Genomic DNA, 24,438 nt, shown 5'->3' on the forward strand with positions numbered 1-24,438 from the left:
ACCTGGATAAGGCTCATTTAGTGAGAACCTACAGAGACATGCTAGGTAGGCATTACAGTTACTACTCAACTGCCATCCTTTCAAACACTCTTGACACAGCTACTTTTGTGTGAAGAACCTTTAAAATGGTTCAGGGATTTTTAAAAATTCAAGTACTAGTACTTCGGCAAGAGTTGCCTCAAGGTAATGGCCATCTACTTTTTCAACACATGAAGATTCTGATACCCCTATACAGAACAGGGTGCAGTTGTGCCAATTTGGAGTCGAGCCATCAAATCAAATGCAGTTTAATTTAGAGAAACACCTGTTGATATTCGGAGAGCAATAAAAAAAAAAAAAAAAACTAATTCCAGGGATATTAGACCTTGATGAAATGCCAAATGGAAAATGGTGCTTTAAAAGGTAGTCTCTTACAATGTAAGGAATAAAATAAAGCCTCATTAGCTTGGAATTCCTGACCATTCGGGTCAGGTATTCTAGACAAGATTAAGAGGAGACAGTTCACGCTATCTAAAAGGAAAATTTTTTTCCTTAAGCACTTTGGAAATATCTACTCCCCTTAAATATAAGTTACATATCTCTTCATTAAAGAAAGTCTAAGCACTTGTACTTGGCAAGAATGCTGGCAGTAGCTTGTGCCAGATTACTGTATAAACTTTAAAGTAATAAAAATGTTTTTAAAGATACTGTATGATACAGACTTTTCACTACTTCAGATTAACCTCCCAACTGGTGAAGCTTCTTGGTACCTATATGTCTCAGTTAATGTAAACCAAAATTTCGTTCCTTAATTCTTTTCCCGTTTACGTCTTTCTCTGTCCTTAAGCAGCTCCTGCTCTGCATCTCTTCCTGAATTGCCATTTTTCATAGAAATGCTATAATTTTACCATTTGTTGTATGTGTGACTAATCTCTCCAACTGAGTCCATGATTTCTGCAGTGTATATGCTTAGGCAGACTTTTTCTTCAAAACAATGTTCAAAATTCTGATTTTAAGATGAAGCAAGTCTTAGAGACAAAGATCACTTGACATGTTTTCATAATCTTGCATAATAAATGGTATAGCATCAAGCCTGAAAAACCTTTGAAAACTATAAAACTTTATACAGGAATTCTAGAAACGTGCCAGTTTTTATTAATTCCAGAGAAGGAGTTAGTTTTGGACAGCATTTCAGAGACAGCCAACATGAGACTAGTGTTTAATTTAGTATTACAATATGGCTAGTTAGTGTTACAACCGAGAAAGCTGGTTTGGTGCAGGAGGAATGGCTAGTTGTGAGGATGGGTGAAAGTTAAGATGCTGCCGGCTAACGGCGGTTCTAGCATTTCCAGGCTATTAACAGGAAGGTGGGGAAGGAAACAGCACCACTGCCAATTGTGATCGAAGGAACTCCAGTCTCACTGCAAGGCCGGACAAAATATACAAAGAAGCTGAAAGTCTTAACACTCTCCCCTTCTCCAAGAAATCTTGCCTGTACCATCTGATAGGAGAGAGGAATCCTGTCCTGTTCCTTCGGGAACACATCGTCACGTTAGCTTTTTGATAGCTTCAATCCACTCAGCTCGCTCAGCCTTACTGCTGGCCTGGATATAATAATGCGTGTCATCCTTGGTAATCACTTTGAAGAGATTCCCCTGGACATTCCCTTTAACCCCTAGGCAGAAGAAAAATGAGTGAGTGAGTATCCGTGTCTGCTTTCAGCTAGAAGTCAACTAAGCCACAAACAAAAATACACATGATGAAGTATTTACTAAATACCAATGTACGTAGTTCGGGAACCCCACCAGATGCCCGCTTTCCTTTTTCCCTCCTTTCTACTCCCCATCTCTCCCCTGCATCCTCTTAACCTGCTGCCTACAGCAGTTCCATTCACATCCAAGAATCCAGGATTTTTATGTTTAAAGTAGGCACAGATTTGGGAATTAAACTTGTTTAGCTTCTTTGAACCTCAATTTCCACATCCATAAAATGGGAATAATACCATCTTTCTTTGCAGGCTATTGTGAAGTTAATGTGCTAACAGATATTATAGTGCTGACCCTTAAACACTGGGTAGGCTACTATTCTTAGGTGGAAGCTTATCTGCCAGTAAGCACAGAAACTGAGGGGAAAGGATACCAGAAAAGGATTATTTACGTTGCGTTGTGTTGTTGAGACACTGAGAAGACCCCACATGCCCTTTTCCCTCATTCTGAAATTGGCTCTAAAACTCACACTATTCATCGTCTCACTGAGACCTACTCAGCCCCCGTTGCTCAGTCCATCAGGAGAGCGCCACTAGGCGGGGCCAGGAGCACCCCAGGGCCTGCAGGCCTGCACGGACTTGTGCCTTACCCGTGGGAACGCCATTATCCTCCAGAGCAGACACGAGTGAACCACGAAGAGAAAACCCACCTACTGGCCGGTTCTCCTCCTGCAGCAGAAAGAATTCCTGATGAGGCATAGTGCGAATGCACAAAAGGGAGAAAGAAGGCAGTTGCCATCTTGCCTGAAACCACCCTCACGCCAGCAAACAAAGTGAGAGTCAACTGTAACCGAGGAGACCGAATACGGACATCACATGGCCACCTACATGCACCATAAGGAAGTCTGGCATCACTGCCAGCACGTGGCCACCTACATGCACCATAAGGAAGTCTGGCATCACTGCCAGCAGTGGCAGGGCCACGCTCCACCCCAGCCCTCAGCCCTCCCTGACGTCTGGTCTGGCCGGGTCCCAGAGGGCTCCTTCTCACTCTTTCAGGCGCTCCCCTTAGGGCGGGGATTCCTGACAAGCTTGGTGAGGGAGGAACTGCCCACTCTTCAGTATTTCAAAAAACTGAATGAAAATCACACATTTATCAAGACAAGGCTGGACATGCCAGCTCAAAGGCCATTTATCTTTACTTTTAACTGGAATTAGATTAACTCATCATACAACAATACTTATTATCTGAAACTCAAGAGTAGCAATTCTTTGATTGGTTAGAAAAAAGAAAACAAGAAAATTAGTAAAGTATGGTTTAAACAGTATGTTAATAAAAGAAACCTTCCACTACATTGGTGGGAACAAAAGTTTGAGGGGCAGAATTCATGGGATCTCCTCACAGAAAGGGGCAAAGAGACTGGGGAGCACCAGTTAGGAGTCTCCTTTATAGGCCGCCCCACCTTCCCCAGCCCCACAAAAAGCTTTAGAGAAACTAAAAGATGCTTTCCTCTGAAAATAATGATAACCCTCTGCGCAGGCAACAGCGTGCTGAAAGAAAGAAATGATCAGACCGCTGAGTACAGCTTGGATCATGGAAGGAATGGCACGCAAACCAGAAGTGCGGGAGGGACACTGGCACAGTCAGTGGGCTGGCTCCCGCTGGGCTCGGGAGAGAAGCGGCTGAAGCCTCACACACAGTAGTTAAGTGAACGTGCAGCACTCACTTTGGAAGGGTCATAGTAATGCAGGAAAGCCGGATCCTTCCTCAGGACAAAGCGCCGCACCTTCCAGTTTTTCCTCTTGTGCCCCTAACGCAAAGAAAGGGTTCAAGGCTCATCAGGGACAGCCCTGACCCTTCCTCCCACTTCCTTGCATTTACTGCCCAAGCCAACTTGCCACAAGGGACTGCTTTCCAGATGGAGTCTGCTGGAGACCTGAGGATTGCAGTGACCTGGACCTCCCTGCCCCAAGACACTTGAGCAAGAACACTGTCACAGTTAGTGGACAGAACCAGAAAGGGTCAACACTGAAGGGACAGGGGAGCACTATCCAGACCCCAGTCAGGGTGTAAAGAAGACAGGGAGGCAGCAGGTCTCCACTGGACTAAGAGCTCCCAGGCAAACTGGAACCCGAGGGCACCAGCTTTTAAGTGTCAGAAGCAAACCTACAGCTTCATGGAGATATGTGCTCACATGGACACTAAAATCCACTTTAGCATTCTCCATTCTCCATCGGAAAAAGGAAGAAGTGATCAATCGTATGTTAAAAATCTTAATGTACAAGATACTGATGTGTAGGGCTCTCTTTGGCGTCACCCCCAAGATCATGCGTCCTCAGCCCCCAAGCCTGGAGCCCCCAGAGTCCCTCCTACCCCCTCCCCCTGGCCGGCCAGGCACTGGCTCTCTACCCTCACTAGACTCCCATGGGGCCTGGGCAGCACGGCCCTCGGGGTAGAAGCTGTCCCATGCATGGCAAGTAATCTAAGAGCAGGTGGGGATCCTGATGTGCAAGAAGCAGGAGACAAGGACAATGTGTGTCCCAAGTAACACAGGAATGGCACCGAGCAGCATGTGTCCATTGGACAGACTCGCCGTTTCACACAGCGTGTGGGCTGTGCACCAACAGGAGCAGCGTGCAGAAGGTCTGTTCACACGTGGTGGCGCGTGTGATTCTGTTCAAGGCTGGCCTGTGCATCCAGCACGCAGGTGTGCCATCACAGGGACGCTCCCCCAGACATGGTGGGCAGTAGTGGCCATGGTCAGTTTTTAAACACTGACGTGACACGACAGAATGTCATCTTTGACCTACTGAAGTAGGTGGACAAGACTTATTTTTTGTTGAAAAAGTGCATGAGGGAGGTGTGCAGCCTCACAGAGAAAGAGGCAGACACCCCAGGAAGCGTCAGGAAGCTGAAGGCCGGCAGATGCAGACCCCAGCCCGGCAAGCAACGCCCTCGCGGCCGAGTGCTTGCAGTGGGTACAGAGGCAGACGCTGGTTCTCGGGACTGTGATCATGACTCCTGGGCATGCTTCGCCTGAACCTTGGGACTCTGTGTGTGCGCGCTTGTGAGAGAGACAGAGAGAACGGGCATGTTCTTGTGCCTCTCGACTTGCGGCCTGCAGCTGCCTTTGGCTCCCGCTTTAGCAGATTCTGCTGGTAATGAGCAGCTGTCCTCCGCACGCTCAGCCCTTCCCACCCTGGGGGGGCACCTGCCCATCTCCTCCCTCTCCAAGGCAGGCATACCTGCTTAGCCAGATAGCCTTGTTTTACCACTGTACCACTTAACTCCACAGTGCTGAGACTAATTTCTTCCTTGGAGCTTATCTTCTTCTTGTAGCTCTCAGCCTAGCGGGAAGAAAGAACAAGGACTCCGTGACCAAAAACGTCCCAGTTCCAGGCTCTGGGGGCTACCACAGGGAAAGGAAAATCCTCGATCAGAAACCTCACTCCACCCGGAGAGGAAGAGGTCCCCAAACCCTAGGGCTCTCGCCCATGACTGTGGACCCCCGGTGCTCATTCTGTTACCTCCTCCTTCCTCTGCCCCAGTGGCAAGAGGAACTCCCTCCCTAACTTACGAAAGTGTACAGGGCTGTGGAGTCATCCAGGAACTGCTCGGCCAGGTCTCCAGAGCGAATGGCTCCCATGCTTCGGACACCTACCGGCCTCAGGAAGTTCTCTTCCATGAGCATGGAGGCCAGGGTCACGGCTTCCAGACGGTTGGCAGAAAAGCTGTTGGAGATGAGCCAGTCCACCAGGGAGGAGCCTGCATTGGGGCAAGGGCAGCACCAGTTAGATGACAGGCTACAGGCTGGCTTCCCTGGGGATACTTGGCTGGGACCTCACTGACTTTACCCTCCTGGGCAGCCTTGGGCTCTACCCAAGAGCAGACCCAAGGCCACAACCACATGTAGCCATCTCAGACCAGCCTGCTGGCCGCCGGCAGCTCTGGCCTCAACACAGGAGAGCTAGCACGGCTGAATCCCAGGTCGCGAGGCTCCCGGTTTCCAACGCCCGCGCCAGCCCCCAAAAGGGGAGGCTCACCTATGAAGGTCTTTTTGTAGGTGCTTCCCTGCTCCATGTTGGGGCTTGGTCGGATTCCACTGCTGCTGTCGTGCATCTTGTCCACGATGCGACTAACCAGAAGGAAGGCAAGGAGAGGGACCCCTCATCACACCAACACCATGGGGGAGGGGCCGTGGGAGCAAACCAAGGGGCAACCAGTGTGCTACGTATCACAGAGCAAGGGGGGATCACGTGATGCGTCAGAACTAGAGAGGTAGGATTTTCAGACGTTTCTTTTGTTCTGCTCGTCTACATGTTCTAATGTTTCTATATGAGACAGGTACACTTTTGTAGTAAAGTGTACAACAATGATTCTCTATGACTGCATAAAGTGGGACCTCCTCCAGCTACTTCTCAAAGCCACACAGCACTTGAACCTGCTCGCGCCTGCGATGCTCCCCCCACCACCGCACTCTCCATGGTCTAGCAGCGCCCTTGCTGCACAATCAAGACTTCAGCACCGGGCATGGAGCTCTCTGAGAGTCCAGAAAGGGACTTGTCCTGTGTCTTTGATGGGTGTAACCATTCCGCTATCTGGGAGGTTAGGGGGTGCTGCCTGTGGGGGTAACTGTCTCTGTGATGGAACTCCTTTCATATATCCCTACTTTTTAGAGCGCTGCCTCCAGCAACATCCTGCTTTCTGTTCTGTGAGACAATTCCTGCCTTAAGTTGGAAAGCCCTGAAAGGAGATCTGATGTATCCCTGTTTGTATCTCCCGAGCACCGAGGGCAATATAGGGCATGCAGCTGGCGCTCTATAACTGTTGCCTGAATGAGGAGCTGGATGAGGAACCTCAGAGAGCAAGAATGCGCCTGCTACCTGAACATGTCCCTCTTGCTGCTCAGCTGCAAACAAGCCCGGTGACATGGCGAGTGGTGGTCCCTGGGGGGCTGTGACGTGGCCCTGGACACCCTGGCTGAAACTGAAGGGAGGGACTCAAGACACTGAGGTGGGCAGAAGCAGCAGGGACCCCAAGAGGTCAGAGGGGCAGGGCAGGTAGCTAGGGCCTAAGGCCCCAAAGCACCAGCTGGTATCGGACAGGCCTGTGCAGCAGTTGGGGGCCCATTCCCTGTGTCACACAGACGTTAGAAGCTGCAGCAAAGCCAGGCAGGGCGCGGGCCATGGGGCTGGGCACTCACTGCAGACTGATGTGAGGCGGCAGCTTGAAGGAGTTTTTGAGTATGTGCAGCTGCTGGACCTTCCCCGGCTGCCCCGCGTGAATAGCCCCCGTTATCTCAAAGGCCCAGGCATCCCTCTCTTCTCGGGAACAGGCCTCCAGGAAGTACTCGGTGGACGTTCGCGTCTTCAGCTTAATGAGGAGCTGCGGGAAGAGATGGCCAGTCAGATGAGCGCTCAGAAGCCTGGTGGGCAAAGATAACAGGGCCATGGCCAACCTGCGACATGTAGGTCCGGCTGCTGCCGAATGCTCAGTCTCCCAGGCATGTCCCAGGGGTGGTCCTCAAAGATCCTCCTACACACCTCAAGCCACAGGGAGCCCATGGCCTCCTAAGGCAAGCTCTCCCCCCTGTACAGACTATTTGGCATAGAGACAACTTCCGGGCACTTTGCCTCCCTGCTTCTGACACTGCCTTCAAGAACCACACAGACTAACCTTATGTCCCACCACAGCCCCTGGGCCAAAATGGGAAATGCACTGGCTTTCACGTCAGATCGATCTGATAGCAAATCCCAGCTCTGCCCTTAGCTGTGGACACTTGGGCCATTGAGGATCCCCACTGGGCCCTGCTTTTTTCACCTGCCGTATGGGGATATGAACACCTACCTCGGAGGCACCGTTCCTCATGCTCCCTTCCATGCGCTTTTCTCTAGTCTAAGCATCCCCAGTCTTTCACATACTTCTCATACAGTATGTTGAAACTCTTAACCAGCTCATACTCTGCTACATGTTCTGCAGGTGGTCAACAGTTTCCATGAAACAGAACCAGCTGCTGCGGGTCAACAGACCCACAGAACAGAACCAGCTGCTGCAGGAAAGTTCTGAGGGGTGCAGGGCGGCACGGGGCTGACGGCCCAAGGTTGCACTGACGGCACCGTAGACTCACACTCAGTGCGGTCAGCCCAGAGTCCTTCTGAGGTGGGCTGCACCTTCTCCATTCCTTAAATGTGCAGAGGAGTTTTTCTGACCACTGGATGTGGTCAAAAAATGGATGCTGACCCTATTAAATGTCATCTAAGTAGACTGGGCCTCCAGCTTCTGTTGGAAAACAGATGCATTCTTTCATTCCCATTCTGGTTTCCAGTGCATTGGTTCCCAACTTGCTTCGCTTTGCAAACTTAACATCCCTCCTGTCAACTAACAGCAAAAACGGTGGTAAGACAAGGTTGGCTCACAGTCCCCTAGAACACCATGAATCTGTTCCTCCAAGTTAACACCGACTCACTCACCGGCATCGTGAGAGAACAGATTCAACCAGCTCCCCGGACCTCCACGATCTCAGCTGGCAGTCAACATTTTAATGGAAGAATTTCAGGAGAGACTATAAAATTCCATGTGAAATCCAGGCATACTCTTTCATAGCTTCTGTAATTTAATATATATACACATACATACAGACATATACATGCATACACTTTATAACTTGTTCTTAATGAACCTGCAGGCTCCTCCTGACCTCTTCCAGCTCAAAGACCCATGAACCAGGCAGCTGACCGTCTGGAAATCAACAGGAAGCTCACAACTGCAGTTAGCAAATTTAACTCATATCTCTTTTGAAAGTTTTTTCTATGTCCAGTCCATTCAACCTGCACTTTCTCTACCGATCCTTAAAGATTATTAAGGGGCATCGGGTCAACAAGTTAAACTACAAGTTCTGGAGAGTAATTTATGGAGAACTAGAGTCTTAAATTGACTTAGAAAAGTTTTTTCCCCTCTTAAAATCATCTCACTTATCTGTAAATTTGTCTTTGTTCTTAAACATTAATTCAGCAAACATTTGCTGATCTCCTGCTATGTGTCCAGACATCATGTTTGGTCTTCTGACACCACAGGGAGGAAGGTGCAGCCCCAGTCCGCCCAGGCTGGGTCTTCTCCGGCAGCCCAGTTTTCCCTTTCCAGCAGCAGCCCCTGCAGGCTGGCAGAGGGAAACTGTAGAAGGATGTTTCATTTTTGTAGCTTCCTAGGGTGGAATGACACTCCACACACCTCCCTCTCCTTCACCCTCAACATCCAGTCAACCATGTCCTGAAGACATTTCCTTCACCATGTTTTCTCGTGGTTTTGCCTTATTATTTAATAGTTCCCTTTGTTTTCTTAAGAAAGATTCAATACTACAAAAGAGTACAGCGGTTAACATAACAACTACCAAGAAACCCACCACCCGGAATGCACTGTTATGAATATTTTCTTATACTTGAAAGGCTTGTCAATTGGTCTAGAAGAGTCAAAGAAGTAAAACATGGTAAGAAAGAAGAAAATGGTGGGGCGCCTGGCCCGCCCAGTCGGTGGAGCATGTAACTCTTTTTTCTTTTTTTTTTACGATTTTATTTTATTTATTTGACAGAGAGAGAGAGATCACAAGCAGGCAGAGAGGCAGGCAGAGAGAGGAGGGAAGCAGGCTCCCTGCTCCGCAGAGAGCCCAAAGTGGGGCTCGATCCCAGGACCCGGAGACCACGACCCGAGCCGAAGGCAGAGGCTTAACCCACTGAGCCACCAGGTGCCCCTGTAACTCTTGATCTCAGGGGTTGTGAGTTCAAACCCCATGTAGAGAACGCTTAAAAATATAGGAAAGCCAAAAAGGAAGAAGATAAAGTAAGATCCCTTCTTTATGGATCTAGTAACTTACTAGGAACAGAGCGTAGTTCCGCATTTTAGTCCTCTTAAGAGCATTTTTACCCATCTATTCTCTCACTCAGAACCTTCGATGGCTCCCCACGTCCTCCATCTGGCCCCAGCCAATTTCCCATTGCTCCATGGGTGAACATTCCCTTGTGGCCACATGGGCCATTGCTATCTCCAAATCTATCTCTCCCCTCACTTTTACTCAAGGCTTTCCACCTGCTCAGAATGTCTGCCTCTTCCCTCTTTCAGATCTTTCCCAAATCTCTACTCCTCCCAGTGCAGTACCTGACTCAGCCAGCCTCTAACGACATCTTCCTCCTCTTCGGGAATACAATGTTCTCTACAGCTCACCATGCCTGTGCCAACATTTGGAATTCTGAATGTTTTTTCAATTAGCCACTTGCTTTCATAATAAGATTAATAACTCAAGGGGAAAAAAAAAATCTCTTACCATTTTCTTCCTTGATTCCTCTAAGCAAATTTCCTGGCACATAATGAGCCCTCAAAAAAAATTGATTCAGATACCTTTTTGATGGTCAGGTTAAAACTATGCCTGACTTTTGGAACATGCACGCCCCTCAGGGGATGAAAGCCACCATATTAAATTCCAAGGCAGCAGTAGGTGTGCAGTGCCTCCTAGCCAACAAAGTGCTTGGACAGACCAGCACTTTCTCTCTTGATCCTCAACACAACTATCTCTCATGATCCCCAACACAACCATGGGAGACAGTGAGGCATCATTATTCTACTCCATTTCATAGATGAGGGACAAAGGCTCAGAGAGGTTCAATTACTTACCCAAGGTTGCACACCTGGTACGCAGTGTAGCGGACCTGAATTTAGGTTTTTCTTTTTTTTTTTTTTATTTAAGATTTTATTTATTTATTTGACAGAAAGAGATCACAAGTAGGCAGAGAGGCAGGCAGAGAGAGAGAGGGAAGCAGGCTCCCTGCTGAGCAGAGAGCCCGATGAGGGACTCGATCCCAGGATCCTGGGATCATGACCTGAGCCGAAGGCAGAGGCTTAACCCACTGAGCCACCCAGGCGCCCCTGAATTTAGGTTTTTCAATGATAACTCAGCTCTTCGCCCATACCACCCTCACCAAAGATGCCACAGGTGGGAGGGTCCGAGGCAGGGGGAGCCAGGAAGCAGGGGCTTCACTTACAGGTCGGTTCTCATACTCCAGGCAGGGGCAGGTGATGGTGCAGCCATCCAAAAGGATCCGACCCTTGGGAGGGGTCACCTTCCGACCCCCCTCAAGCTTGTAGTACAGCAACGTGTTCTGCCGGAGGATGAACCACCGCGCCTTCCAGTTGTGGACAATGTGACCCTGAGGACAAACAGGAGAGCCCTGTGGTGAGGTGGCTGAGAGGACAACGCTGAGTTCAGGGAGAAGTGTCACAGGACCCAGGGAGCCCGACTGTGCTATTGAATCAACTGTTCAAAAATGGAGACAGCATTATCTTTTTAAAACAAAACAAAACCAAAAAACTCATTATATATATATATATATATTTTTTTTTTAAGATTTTATTTATTTATTTGACAGAGAGAGATCACAAGTAGGCAGAGAGGCAGGCAGAGAGAGAGAGGAGGAAGCAGGCTCCCTGCTGAGCAGAGAGCTTGATGCGGGACTCGATCCCAGGACCCTGAGATCATGACCTGAGCCGAAGGCAGCGGCTTAACCCACTGAGCCACCGAGGCGCCCCTCATTTTATATTTTTAATTTTAAAATAATTTTGATTCAGAGGCACCTGCGTGGCTCAGTCAGTTGAGCCTCTGCCTTTGGCTCAGGTCATGATCTCAGGGTCCTGGGATCGAGTCCTGAGTCAGGTTCCTTGCTCAGCAGAGAGTCTGCTTCTCCCTCTCACTCTGCCTTCTTGCCCCCACTCATGTTCTGCCTCTATTTCCCTCTCTCTCTCTCTCAAATATTTGATGGAAATTTCTTGACAGTGATGGTTGCATTGTGGGTATGTTGGAAATATTCCCCCTTCCCTGTTTTGTAGGAGATACACAATGAAATATTCGGAAGTGATGGAGCATCATGTTAAAAATTTACCCGTAAATGATTCTGTAAAAAAGTTCTTTAATACTATTCTTCAGCTTTTCTCTGAATTTCCATCAATATGTTATTTTCATCAGTTCTATAACCCCCAACCAAGTTTCACCAATTGTCCCAAAAATGTCCTTATTAGCCAAAGGATCCAGTTCAAAATCATATCTTTTATTTTCATTTTCATGAAAAAAGCATTATCTGTCTGGATCTCCTTGTCATCTTTTTTGAGTATGTAACAAAAACCCATGGCATTGACCTTCCAGTTCCCAGTTGGCCTTTTTTGTGATTATAAGCCTTGAAAGAAACTGCAAAATACACAGAAGAGTGAGTCCTACCACTAGAAGACAGCCATTGCTAACACTTTGTATTTTCTTATAGTCTTTTTTCCTATTAGTTTTTACTTTCTGGGTTTTAAAAAAATCAAGACCATGGTACATATAGTTTTGTTACCTAGCTTTTGTTTTGTTGAGCTTTGCCAAGCTGAGCATTTTCTCAACACCAATATATTTCTTTATTTTTTTTTATTTTTTTTTAAAAGATTTTATTTATTTATTTGACAGAGAGAAATCACAAGTAGGCAGAGAGGCAGGCAGAGAGAGAGAGAGAGAGGAGGAAGCAGGCTCCCTGCTGAGCAGAGAGCCCGATGCGGAATTCGATCCCAGGACCCTGAGATCATGACCTGAGCCAAAGGCAGCGGCTTAACCACTGAGCCACCCAGGCGCCCCTAAAACAAGTTTTTTAATAACCACTAGGTAGATGCAACCTTTACTTATCAATCTCCTGTTGTGTGTAGCTGAGGTTGTTGTGTTTTCTCAGTGTTATGAACAATCCTGCAATGAATAGCCTTGCACATATATTCTGATCTGCATCTCAGATCTCCCCCCCCCTTACGATATATTCGTAGAAAGAATATTACTAGTCAAAGGATGTAAGCAATTTGTAGAGTTGAAGCCACAAAGAGTCTACCAGCGCTAAGGACCCTAAGAATCTTGCTAAGCCTAGTCTGACAGGCCTGAAAGGCAGGATATTTGAGGTAGGGCAGGGCGGGGGGGCAGTTTCCTCAGGTGAGCCATAGAGCCAATGCATAGGATAGTCAGGATAGGTAAAGGCAAAGAGCTTATTTCTTTTTCTTTTTTCTTTTAGATTAGAAAACTTTTTTTTTTTTTTTTTTTTTTTTTGGAGACAGATAGAACGCATGCAAGGGAGGAGCAGGCTCCCCACTGAGCAGGGAGCCTGATGTGGTACTCCATCCCAGGACTCTGAGATCAGAGCATGCCTGAGCCAAAGGCAGATGCTTAGCCACCCAGGCACCTGAGCCACCTGGGCACCCCTAAAGAGGCTTTTTTTTTTTTTTAATGATTTTATTTATTTACTTGACAGAGAGAGACACAGCGAGACAGGGAACTCAAGCAGGGGGAATGTGAGAGGGAGAAGCAGGCCTCCCGCCGAGCAGGGAGCCCAACATGGGGCTCAATCCCAGGACCTTGGGATCGTGACCTGAGCCAAAGGCAGATGCTTAATGAGTGAGCCACCCCGGCACCCCTAAAGAGCTTATTTCTTAAATAGACCAACAGATCAGGGAATGTCTACTGAGGAATCAGAAAGGAATGGGTTTAGTACACACTCATGAAACCAACTTTCCTGGACTATTTCCCAGAGCAGAGCCTAATAAGGACTGGATTCTAAGAGAGGTGTGCTTTATCGGAATCAGAGAACCCTTCCCCAATTCATGCCTTTCCTTACATTTCCTAGCATTTATTTATTTCAAAGGCTCCTTGAGTTCGCATATCTGTGGTATTATGATTGCTCCGTGTGCACTGAGTGCTTGTTAGGGAATGAAAAGCTCTAGGAGTTGACAGAGTGAGCACTGGGCAGTGCCCAAACAGAAGTTACTGTGGCAGCAAAATAAAACTTCGAGCCATGCTAATTTGACATGTTTATGAACAGGTCTAAGTGCTATCACACTGCATGGCAATCGGGCTGTTCACAAGAGACGACTCTCGTAGACAAGTTGCCTTTCACATTTTGCTCTCTCCACTCCGTCCCGTACTTAGGATTGACATGTAACATGACGGCTGGCAGCTGCTCTCGACATGGTCAGACATGTTTAAAGAAACAAAAAAGATTTGGCTCTGGCCAAAGCTGGGGTTCTCTACTGCTCTCCATGTGGCCCAGACTCGGGTCCTTTTTCTCGATGACTCCCTCCTGAGGGGCTCCCGGAGCGGCACTAGCAGCAAATGGCTAGCTCAAAACGTTGTGTATGGGGATAGTGCAACCCTAGTGCATGGATTGGGGCAGGTTGAAGTGGAGAAGGGAAGAGGGCAAAATCACCTTAAACCTTAAAACACAGGCATAGTTATGGGCTCAGTTGTGTCCGCCCTCATACACACACATGCTGTGTATTAAAGCCCTAACTCCCAGTGTTGACTGCATGTAGAGATGGGGCTTTAAAGAGGAGATTAGGGGCGCCTGGGTGGCTCAGTGGTTAAGCCGCTGCCTTCGGCTCAGCTCATGATCTCAGGGTCCTGGGATCAAGTCCCGCATCGGGCTCTCTGCTCAGCAGGGAGCCTGCTTCCTCCTCTCTCTCTCTCTCTCTGCCTGCCTCTCTGCCTACTTGTGATTTCTCTCTGTCAAATAAATAAATAAAATCTTTAAAAAATAATAATAAAAAAAAATAAAGAGGAGATTAGGTTAAAATGCGGTCATTAAGTGGGCCCTAACCCAAGCTGACTGGGGTCCTTATAAGAAAAAGACAGTTAGACACACAGAAAGACATCCGGGAGGCATACGCACATAGGAAAAAGACCACTCGAACCTACAGCAAGAAGTCACCCATCTGTGAGCTGAGGGGAGAGGCCTCAGGAGAAGCCAAACCTGCTGACAGCCTGACTCGACCCCAGCCTCCAGAACACTGAGAAAACAAATCTGTTTAAGCTGTCCTGTCCAGCAGCTCTAACAAGCTAAACCCACAAGGAGAGGAGAAGTGGGGCCTGGAGATACCAGAGAAAAAAGTGTCACCAACAGATACTGAACAGGACAGACCAACACAGAGATTCTGTACTTTCCTGGACAAAATGCTACATTGCCCAGAATTCCTGGCATGAAGGGAACAGGTGGGTGACGAAGTAGCTTCCACTCCCATGCATGCGGACCTGACGCATATCTGGCAACAACCAAACAGGGGGAAATGGGAATTTGGGGCAAGAACAGTGTTGGAAGAACAAGGTCTTCTGACACCCAGTCCCCAGAGCTATCAGGGACAAACGGCAAATCATGTCAGCAGTGACGTTTCCCCTAGAAATATCTGGTGGTGCTGTTGGGCATTTTTGTCCAACTATATCAGCCCTGGCTATGTAGCATCCCAGCCAGGTTCTCTGGCCTTCCCAAACACTCCTGAGTTACTTAATAATTAATATTACTCCATGAGATACCCTTCTGTTCAAACTCATGAGAGTGGAATGTGCTTATGAGCCACTATGAAGCCTGACAGCAAAGGAGAAAGGTCCGCAGAGTAAGGCTGATGAAAAAGGATTTACTGTGTAGGTAGGAACCCTGAAGCAGCTGGTGACCCTCATAAAAAACGTTCAAAGTCTTTGACCCAATAATTCCACTTCTGGGGAGGTGTGCTGAGTAAATCATCTAGGATATGGAAGAGGTTTTATGTATTGAGACACTTTGGATCATCACTTCTAATAAAATAATGCAAAATAATCTAACTGTGTAACAATATCATGCCCACTGTGGCTGTTGAGGAGGGATTCACATCCTAACAGATGGCAGGAAAGGTCACTGGAGGAACCCTCAAGGTCAAACCCAGCAGTCTGAGCCTACCAAGAATCACAGCGCCCACGGTCTTCAACACAGGCAAAGCACTTTTACCTATATTTTTTTTATATGATACCTAAAAGTAACTCTAGTAGTTATTTTTGAAAATTTCTGAAGAGATACCTCAGGAAAGTTAATAACCGGTTATCTTCTCTAAGGACTTAGACTCAGTACAAGGCAACAAGAATGAAAACTTATTTTTCAATTTACAACCCTGAGTAATTTCCTAGTTTTTTTTTTTAAATAATAAGTATATATTATTTTTGTAATGGAAAATGAAATTCAAATAGACGATAGTCCTAATGAGATAACTAGGGAACTTGTTCATTCATTTATCACTTCATTCAACAATCAATGAGTAACAATTACTCCAACAAGCACTGTGCTGGCAGCAAGGAGACAAAGATGGACAAGATTTGGACCTAAGACAGTGGAGGAGACAGACAATGATGCCAGCCAGTGGGATAAGTTCTAGGACAGACAATTGGTGGGGTCCCCCAGGATCCCCACCTTCTGATATTCACACCCTTATGTAGTTCCTTCCCACATTGTACAAGGGTTGATCTGTGTGACCAAGAGAATATGGCAGAGGGATGATTTGTCAGTTCTGACATTAGGATATAAAAGACCGTGTAGCTTCAGTCTTGGGGACTCTCTCTCCCTGACTATGTATGCCAGGGAAAGCTAGCTGCCATTTCATGACCAGCCCCTATAGGGAGGTGAGGAACCCAGGCCACCAGCCAGCAGCCATGTGAGTGACTGTGCCGTTGGATCCTCCAGTCAGCCAAGCCCTCAGGAGACTGCCACAGTGGGCAACATTTTGGCTGGAACCTCATGAGAGACTTGAATCTTGTAGCTAAGATGTTCCTGAATACCCACCCCTCAGAAACCAGGTGAGACAGTAAGTGTTCATTGTTTTAAGATGTTAAGCTTCGGGGTGATGATTATGGAACAATGGGGAAGTAAGTAAAACAGGTCATGATGCAAACCCCAAGAGTCACCTCGGATGAAGGCAGAAGCTCAAAGGAGGCTGAGTGGGCTGAGGCAGGCCCCCTGAGAAGCCGATGCTAGGGCTGAGTCTGGAAGGCTGCGTGGAGTTGGCCAGGTCAGGAAGGCAGGGAAGGGAGAGCTCGAGCCACTTCCACTTGTGGGAAACTCCAAGTAGCTCTGTCTGGCTTTGGCTCAGAGGCCTGTGGGCAAAGGACAAGGGAAGTGACATGGGTCCCGTCGGCTTCAGGTTCCATGTGGTAAAGTTTGATCTTTATACTGTGGCCCAAGGGGAATCCTTGAAGACTTTTAACTAGAAGGACAACAAAAAGCTTGTGTTCTCGTGTTTAAAAGAGCTCCCCAACCACACTGTGGCAGATCAGCTGAATGAAGCCAGCCAGACTGTCGCAGGGCAGCTCAGGTGGGGGCCGCGGTAACAATCCACCAGATGGGAAGAAAAATGTCACTGTCGCCAGTCTACAGACAAACATGCCATGCTCAGAGGAAATAAGGAACTGGCTCAAAGTCACCAGGTAAAAGGGGTCAGAGGCCAAAACCACAGTGGTCTAGCTGAAAAATATGCCAGACCTTCCTCTTCCTGGGCAGTTTCCACATTCTCCAGGCTCCTTATCCACAAGTAGCTAGCCCAGGCCCAGCCCACTGGACCACGAGTGGTTTAGGGTCCCGAGAACCCCTTCAGAGGGAAGGAGAAGGGTCCCTAAGCTGAAATAGCAACTGCACAGCTGGGCTTAAAGATGGTACTTGTTATGGATTGAATGATGAGCCCCTGAAAGTTTAACTGAATTCTTAACCCCTGAATGTACCCATGAATGTGATCTTGTTTGGAAATGCGGTCTTTGCAGATGTGATCAGGATAAGATGAAGTCATAACAGCTTAGGGTGGCCCTAATACTGACTGGTATCCTTATGTGAAAAGGAGAATTTGGACACTGAGATTCACCAGGAGAGGATGGCCATGTGATGATGGAGGCAGAGACTGGAGTGGTGCTTCCACAAGCCAGGGAAAGCCATGGACTGCCTGTTTTAAGATGAGGGCTAACATATATTTCATATATATTTTATATATATATATATATATATATAATCTGCCCCCCATTCCTGGCACAGAGTTCCTGAAGCCCTTGCAATTTCCTAGGTGCTGGGAGCATTTTTTGCTCTCATGAGGTGACTCAGGGTGGGCTCCTGGATGAAGGCTGGTCAGATAAAGAACAAGCCACAGGGGTGCCTGGGTGGCTCAGTGGGTTAAGCCTCTGCCTTATGGCTCAGGTCGTGATCTCAGGGTCCTGGGATCAAGCCCCGCATAGGGCTCTCTGCTCATCAGGGAGCCTGCTTCCTCCTCTCTCTCTCTCTGCTTGCCTCTCTGCCTTGTGGTCTGTCAAATAAATAAATAAAATCTTAAAAAAACAAAACAAAACAAAACAAAAAAACCAAGCCAGGGGCGCCTGGGTGGCTCAGTGGGTTAAGCCGCTGCCTTCGGCTCAGGTCATGATCTCAGGGTCCTGGGATCGAGTCCCACATTGGGCTCTCTGCTCAGCGGGAAGCCTGCTTCCTCCTCTCTCTCTGCCTGCCTCTCTGCCTACTTGTAATCTCTCTGTCAAATAAATAAATAAAAATCTAAAAAAAAAAACAAAAAACAAAAAACCAAGCCACAGTTAGAAGCTTAATTCTCCTGAGAGAAGGGCTGAAAATGGAGTTAATGATCAATTACACCTCTGTGATGATGTCTCCATAAACTTCTAAAGTATGGGGTTCAGAGAACGTCTAGGTTGATGAATACACGGGTACTGAGACTGACGTGCCCTGAGAGGACCCAGAAGCTCCGCGCCTCTTCCCACTTTCTTTGCCCTGCACAGATTTCCAGCTGGCTGCTCATCTGTGTCCTTTATCAAAGCCTTTAGTCAACTGGCAAATGGAAGTGTTTCCCTGACTTCTGTGAGCCACTGTACCAAATTAACTGAAATGGAAAAGGGGGTCATTGGAACAACCAAACAATTATCCAAACAACTAGTCCATTGGTCAGAAGCACAAGTGATAACCCAGGCTTGTGACTAGTGTCTGAAGTTATGGGCATGATGGGGTGGAGGTGGTGGGACCCTAAGTCAGGGAAACTGATCCCTTGACCTGTGGGATGTGATGCCTTCTCCAGGTCGAAAGTGTCTGAACTGAGATTAATGGTAAGACATGCAGCTGGTGTCACAGAGAATTGCTTGCTGTGGGGAGAAACCTCCACACATTGGGTAAAAGTAAAGGAGACTCACAGGATAAAGAAACAATAGGGAGGTACAAAGTTTTTCCCTACAGAAGAAGAGGAAAGCTGGGTTTTTCTTTTACAGCCTGTAAATACCTAAGCAAAAAGGCAAGGGAGGACTCTCCCCTAAAAGGTTCAGAGAAAGGAAGGCCCTGCCAGCACCTTGATTTCAGACTTCTAACCTGCAAAACTCCTAGATTTTTTTCTTCTATGCCTATTTTTTCCCAATACCGTGTGTATTTTTACTCTTTGGGTTATGATATAGGTATTTTAAACATCTGCATAACCATAATATACTTAGTCATTTATTGGTGGGGACAGTAGTTTCCAGTTTCTTCACTATAAAATAACCCTTTGTTCAAAAGCTTTAATGGTATTTCCTTGGCATAGAGTCTAACAAAGGAGATTTTTAGGCCAAAGTGTGTTAACATTGCTGTGTCATTTTCTAAGAGGGTCATGGGAGGTGTGAGTAGGCAGCAACACCTGAAGGGCTTCAACGTCTTCTTAAAGGAAGACCAATCTTGCCTGTACTGATCCCGCTTCCTTCCCCCTCACCCCCCTTTAAAGCCAGGCCAAGTGAGTACCCTGCATTTTGCCTGGAGCATTGCTTCTTTCGTGTCTGGGCTGGAGCAAGAGCCAAATCTATCTTGCCCCTGCCTGTCTCCTGCTTCACCCTCGCCGGTGATGACTATTCTGTACTCTGGGCTTCCAGCTCAGGCCCTGCCCTCCCCCCAGGACTGTAAACCCTCCTAAATCTACAAATCCCACGGCCATACCCTGGCAACTTCTCCAGCAGACACAGAGCTGCTGTTGCCACCCAGGAGAAAAGGGGTTAAGGGGGAGAGAAAGCTGAGATGGATGGGTAGAGGGAACAGGGAACTGAGCAGAAGCCAGGGGCCAGGTCCCTCACCTGGCAGGAAAGGGTGTGGCTTCCCCTGGCCTCCGGCCAGCCTCCATACTCCCATCTTTGGGTTTGGTTGGAATGAGCTTTCCCCATGCCAGTCAGGGCTCTGCTGTGGGCTTTTGGGGCTGGACCTGTTGACTGTCCTCACTTCCCTGCACGCTGGACTCACTCAGCCAGGACTGGGTGGCCAGACCAAAGAGAACTCATGTCCTTCCTTCCCTCTCGCCTTCACTGAGTCTGCATGGGGGGGGGGGGGGGGTTGGAATCTTGTGAGGGAACCCCAGCAACAAGGGCCGAGCTGTCTGGACAATTAATGATTCCCATCCTCCCTGCCCATATCATGAGCCGCAGGACAGTGGGAGGCGTGGAAGCCCTCCCACGGGTTGTTTCTCTAAGGACCAGCCTATTGCTCTAATCACCATGTCCAGCATGACCCTTGATCCAACATCAGCCTCCTGCTACAGCGCCTGCTAACAGTTTCGAGCAAACAACACACCCGCCCTCCTATATCAAATACCGTGCAACACAACATGACTACATTACCTACTGACCTGAAAGCCACTGGAGGCTTGGGGGCTACTCTGGTGGTGGGGAGAGGCCATGCAAGGGGGAGCCCCTTCAACCCCCTTCATCCATCTCCCTCCCAAAGCTACAGTCTCAGCAGAAGAGCCCAAAGGCTCAACCCCGGATTTTATGCTCTGCTGTTATGTTAGTATAAACCCTTAGTGTCAATATCAATGTTCAAAGAACTTTAAAATATGTCACTTCCTCTTGCTACTGCTCTTTGGTTCATTTCCCACCTTGATCTGTGTGTTCTGTGTCTGTCTGGACTCTGGTTAGCTGAGGGAAAGGCCACGTGGGCCATGGGCAAGGACTGAGGATGGAGGTTGTGTCTAGCCCCGGGTTGTTACTAGCCCTGGGGCCTGGGGCCGGCGGTCTGTCATTCAGTGTCAATACCACCCACCTGCGGGGGACAGATCAAGGCCTGGAGTCTAACCTTAGTGGGTTTGCACCTGCTCCATCACCCACGCGCTCCCAGATCCTTAGCAAACTGCTTAATTCACCTCCTTGAACTTTGTCTCTCCTCTTGGGAGTGGGAGGAATGCGGTGCTCCACGTGTGGGCCCCTCGGGGACTGAGGAACACCCTAAGTGCTTAGCCTGGGCTGCCTCCTTGCCCAGGGCTCACTGTGCGGAGAACGGGAGACGACGCCGAGATGGGCGCTGCGAGCCCCAGAGCGCACTTAGGTCGTCGCGTTAATACGGCAGATTTAAATACGGTCTTCGTCCCATCGCCCCAAGTTGTTTGAACTAGGATGTCCGCTCCAGGAGCCGCCCCCCACCCCACACCGCTGGCCAAGCGGGCCTCTCTCCTTGCCTGTGCCTCTGCCGCTCTGTTCCAGCCGAAGCCGCCCTCCCACCCCGTTCTCAGCCGGCCCCCGCCAGCCCCCCACCCCCGGTCCCCGGACGGCCCCCGGCCCCCGCCCCCACCGGCCCGCCCAGCCCGCCGTCGGGCGCGGGCAGGGGACTCGGCTCCGGGAGCAGCCGCCCGCACACCGCCGGGCCAGCGTCCGGGGAGGCTCCCGCGCGCTCACCCTCTTGACGAGGAAGCCTTCCTTGAGCACCCCGTCCTCCATGTCGCCGCGCGCGCCAGCCGGGCCTGCGGGCGCTCCAGGTGCGCTGTCCCCGCGCCTCCCGCGCCTCCCGCGCGCGCTGCGCCCAGGAGGAGCCTCGGAACCCGCGCGGGCGGCGCCTGCCTGGCGGGCGTCCAGAGCCGGAGGCCGCGGGGCCTCCCGGGCAGGAAGTCACTCCAGGTCGGGGTTTCTGACACGGTTGCCTCCGCGAAGGTGCGCTAGGGTCCGCGGTGAGGCCTCCGGGCACAGAGTCTGCCGGCTCTTAGCGCCCTGCCCTGGATGGGTCGCCTCCGGGAGGCGGGTGCCCCATCCAGGTGCCCCCAGCGCGCTTGGCGCCTCGCGCTGTCGGGTCTGCGCCCATATTCGCCGGCCCCAGCCTTAACCAGCTGCCTGCCTGGCCCTTGAATAATGTTTACGGAATTAAACGGAACAGAGGATTTTCAGGAATTCGGAGTCACCCCTGAGCTGAGTGGAAATGCCGGTGGGAGACTGGATGGAACCAGGCTAGGTGGGAACTTCGTCCTGGCCTCTGGTGGGGATAGAGCAAAATTCCCATCCGCAAAAAAGGTCACAGGTTTAAAGAAGCAGGCACAGATTGCTTCCAAAATACACCCTCCCACCCCACCCCCTTACCCCCTAAAAAAGCTACCGCTGGAGATATTACGTCATTAGGGACAGAATTTAAGGGAATGCAAGGAACTCAGTAATCTAGATATTTTAACTCAATATTTTTGAAAATCAAAAATAATGCAAAAAAATCCAGGATGAACAAAATATCAAAATTTTAAATGAGAAGAGATTGGAGTCTGAAACAAGAGGAAACATAGTAATACTGATTCTGTCTAGTAATCCTTAGGACACATTCGGCTGTTCATTGTTTGCACTGTGTGGGAAGAGCCCTCTTAGGACTGTTCACCGGGAAGGGGAAAGGCCTCAGAGCCTAGAAGGAAAGAAAAGTTTCAGCCAGGAGGAAGTACCCCAGGCTGCATTTCAGAACTAGCCTGGGGCCAATTCCCAAACCACAACGGGCGCTCCTGCCCTGGAAATAGCCCTACTTCAGCCTTCTCACTGACTGCCTTCACGTCTCCCAATGAGTCCAAAAGCAATGGGCTTCCGCACCATTTCAGAATGAACATGGACTCACCTTCTGAAGCCAGGTCTGTAGTGGGTGTTAGGCTTTATTTAATGCACAGCAGCTCCATTAAATGAGTTTATTATCCTTTTTTTTCCCCCCAGCAAAGGAAACTGAAACTCAAAAGCAGTTATAAGTTGCCCAAGGTCACACAAGCTAGGATATTAATCATGATGCACTTGCTTCTCAGTTCTTGAGTTGGGATGAAGAGGAAAGTCTCCTATGAGCTCTGAAATCTTGCTGGGCTCAAACCTAAGACATGAGAGGATAGAATGGGAAATTCTTATCCTCTTTGGCTCCAGGTATGTTCTGTTCATCTCCTGCATACATAACCTGCTTCCTGTCCTAGGGAAGCCCCTGGTGCAGCCCACCCCAAGTCTGACTCACTAGACTCAGGGAGGGCGTGAGTCACACTCCTTCCTCACCCAGCGGTAGTGGCAAAGCCACCAGCCCACCAGGGAACCACACTGACATAAGCTCGATATAACCATAGGGAAGAGGATGAAGACAGAGGAAGCAGACACTGGTGAATAGCTGAGACTCAGGAAAGGGAGAAGGAAGGGGAAGGAAGCTCAGAACACAAGAGCTTATCTTGCTCTTCCAGGCAGACACCACTCCCCTCTCTCTCAAGGCTTAGACTGATGTGGAAGGATCCCTGACTCTCTCAGAAGGTCAGATAATATCTAGAATGTGTGAGTTGTAGGGAGCTATATGGTCAGTGTTTGTAGATTATTCATATAGCCCAGTGTGAAATTCCACCACTAGAGAGTCATTCGTTTACCTATAAATAAAAATCCACTGTTTAACACACAGTGGAGAAAGATAATCATGGAGTCTTACAATGAATGCATTGACTTAATGAGTGTATTAGAATCACAGAATCAGAATCTAACCCTTAAATCATCCACTCTAGACACTTCATTTTATAAATGAGGACTCCCAAAGGCCAGAGAAATAAAATTACTTGTCCAAGGTCTCACAGCCAGTTAGTGGCAATACCAAGACCAGAAAACAGGCTAACAGTGCAAGCACTTCAAGGCTAGCTCTCTGCAAATGCAGGGGCACTTCCTTCAGCAGTGTCCTGCCCCAGAGCAGGACTGCCATCAGGGAGTAACTACACAGGCTGGAAAGAGTTCTGTCTCAAAGCCAAAAAAGCTTTAAACAATGTTTTCTATGGTTTTTTGTTGACCATAAATAATTTTTGTGCTCATTAGAGAAAATTTAGAAAATACCAAAAAAGGATAAGACCAACCAAATCCCATTATCCAGGCAGATAAGTATTTTTACTTATGCACATATATTATTATTTAAAAATTCTTGAACTTTGTCTTTTGTCATTTATCATAGCTAATAAGTATCTTTGAAGATCATTAAAGGTAATTCAAAAACATAATTTTATTTTTTATTTTTTTCAAAAACACAATTTTAATGGTTGGATAACATTTCATTATACCTGTATCATAATGTATTCCATCATTTCCATTTAAGCTGAATATCCTGTTTCTCTATATAAATGATGCTATGATAAATACCCCAATAGGTAAACATTCTACCACATCCCTTATTATTTTGGATAAATGATAATTCAATGAGACCATTGATCATGCACTTGAATGTCGTGGCAATGCTCTGCTCATAAAAGTTTCCAAACTCTCTCAATTTCTGTTCCATTCTTGTCATAGAGCAGTACCAGATGGACCACTCTTGAAAAACACTGCTTTTGAATGTGAGCTCTGGAATCTTCGAGTCTTATTTTGGCCACTGCAGGAAATTTGGCAAGTTACTTATCCTCTCTGATCCTTATTTTCCTCATCTGTAAAACAGGGTAATAAAGTACGTACCTCACAGGGTTATTGGGCAAAATAAATGAGATCATGAAAGTAAATTGTCTAGCAAGGTGCCTGGCACACAGTAGGACACAAGAAATTACCTTGTTTCCATTTGATCCCAACCTTGTGAGGTCAGTAGGAGTATTGGTAGTAAGTACCCCGTAGTTATGGATAAAATGCCAAAGCTGGGTAGTGGGTAGAATAGTGGAGTTTATATTTACTGTGTTCTTACTATGTGCCAAAGACGTAGTGTAT

The 24,438-nt window shown here is 48.2% G+C and overlaps 1 protein-coding gene and 1 long non-coding RNA gene across 2 annotated transcripts; one reads left to right on the plus strand and one right to left on the minus strand.

The window, feature by feature from the left end:
• Positions 1 to 1,111: 1,111 nt before the first annotated feature.
• PLEK2 (pleckstrin 2) lies at positions 1,112 to 21,391 on the minus strand. The gene is made up of 9 exons (XM_059182384.1): positions 21,184 to 21,391; positions 10,715 to 10,879; positions 6,889 to 7,070; positions 5,729 to 5,820; positions 5,263 to 5,450; positions 4,931 to 5,032; positions 3,412 to 3,495; positions 2,335 to 2,413; positions 1,112 to 1,654 (listed from the first exon to the last, which is right to left on the minus strand). The coding sequence occupies exons 1-9, from the start codon at positions 21,223 to 21,225 to the stop codon at positions 1,527 to 1,529; spliced, it is 1,062 nt and encodes a 353-aa protein (XP_059038367.1). The 5' UTR covers positions 21,226 to 21,391; the 3' UTR covers positions 1,112 to 1,526.
• LOC131836708 (uncharacterized) lies at positions 21,373 to 24,216 on the plus strand. Its single transcript, XR_009355728.1, has 3 exons — positions 21,373 to 21,730; positions 22,464 to 22,656; positions 24,037 to 24,216. It is a non-coding gene; the product is annotated as an uncharacterized LOC131836708 (long non-coding RNA).
• The last annotated feature ends 222 nt before the right edge of the window (positions 24,217 to 24,438 follow it).

Source organism: Mustela lutreola, chromosome 7 (assembly GCF_030435805.1).
Source record: "Mustela lutreola isolate mMusLut2 chromosome 7, mMusLut2.pri, whole genome shotgun sequence".
Classification (NCBI taxonomy): Eukaryota; Metazoa; Chordata; class Mammalia; order Carnivora; family Mustelidae; genus Mustela; species Mustela lutreola.

Coding starts and splice junctions, on each gene's coding strand:
- PLEK2 (XM_059182384.1), bottom strand. CDS start 21,225: ATGGAGGACGGGGTGCTCAAGGAAGGCTTCCTCGTCAAGAGG. Junction 7,071..10,714: donor TGGAGTATGAGAACCGACCT/GTAAGTGAAGCC, acceptor CTCTTCCCGCAG/CTCCTCATTAAGCTGAAGAC. Junction 1,655..2,334: donor GGATAATGGCGTTCCCACGG/GTAAGGCACAAG, acceptor TCTTCTGCCTAG/GGGTTAAAGGGAATGTCCAG.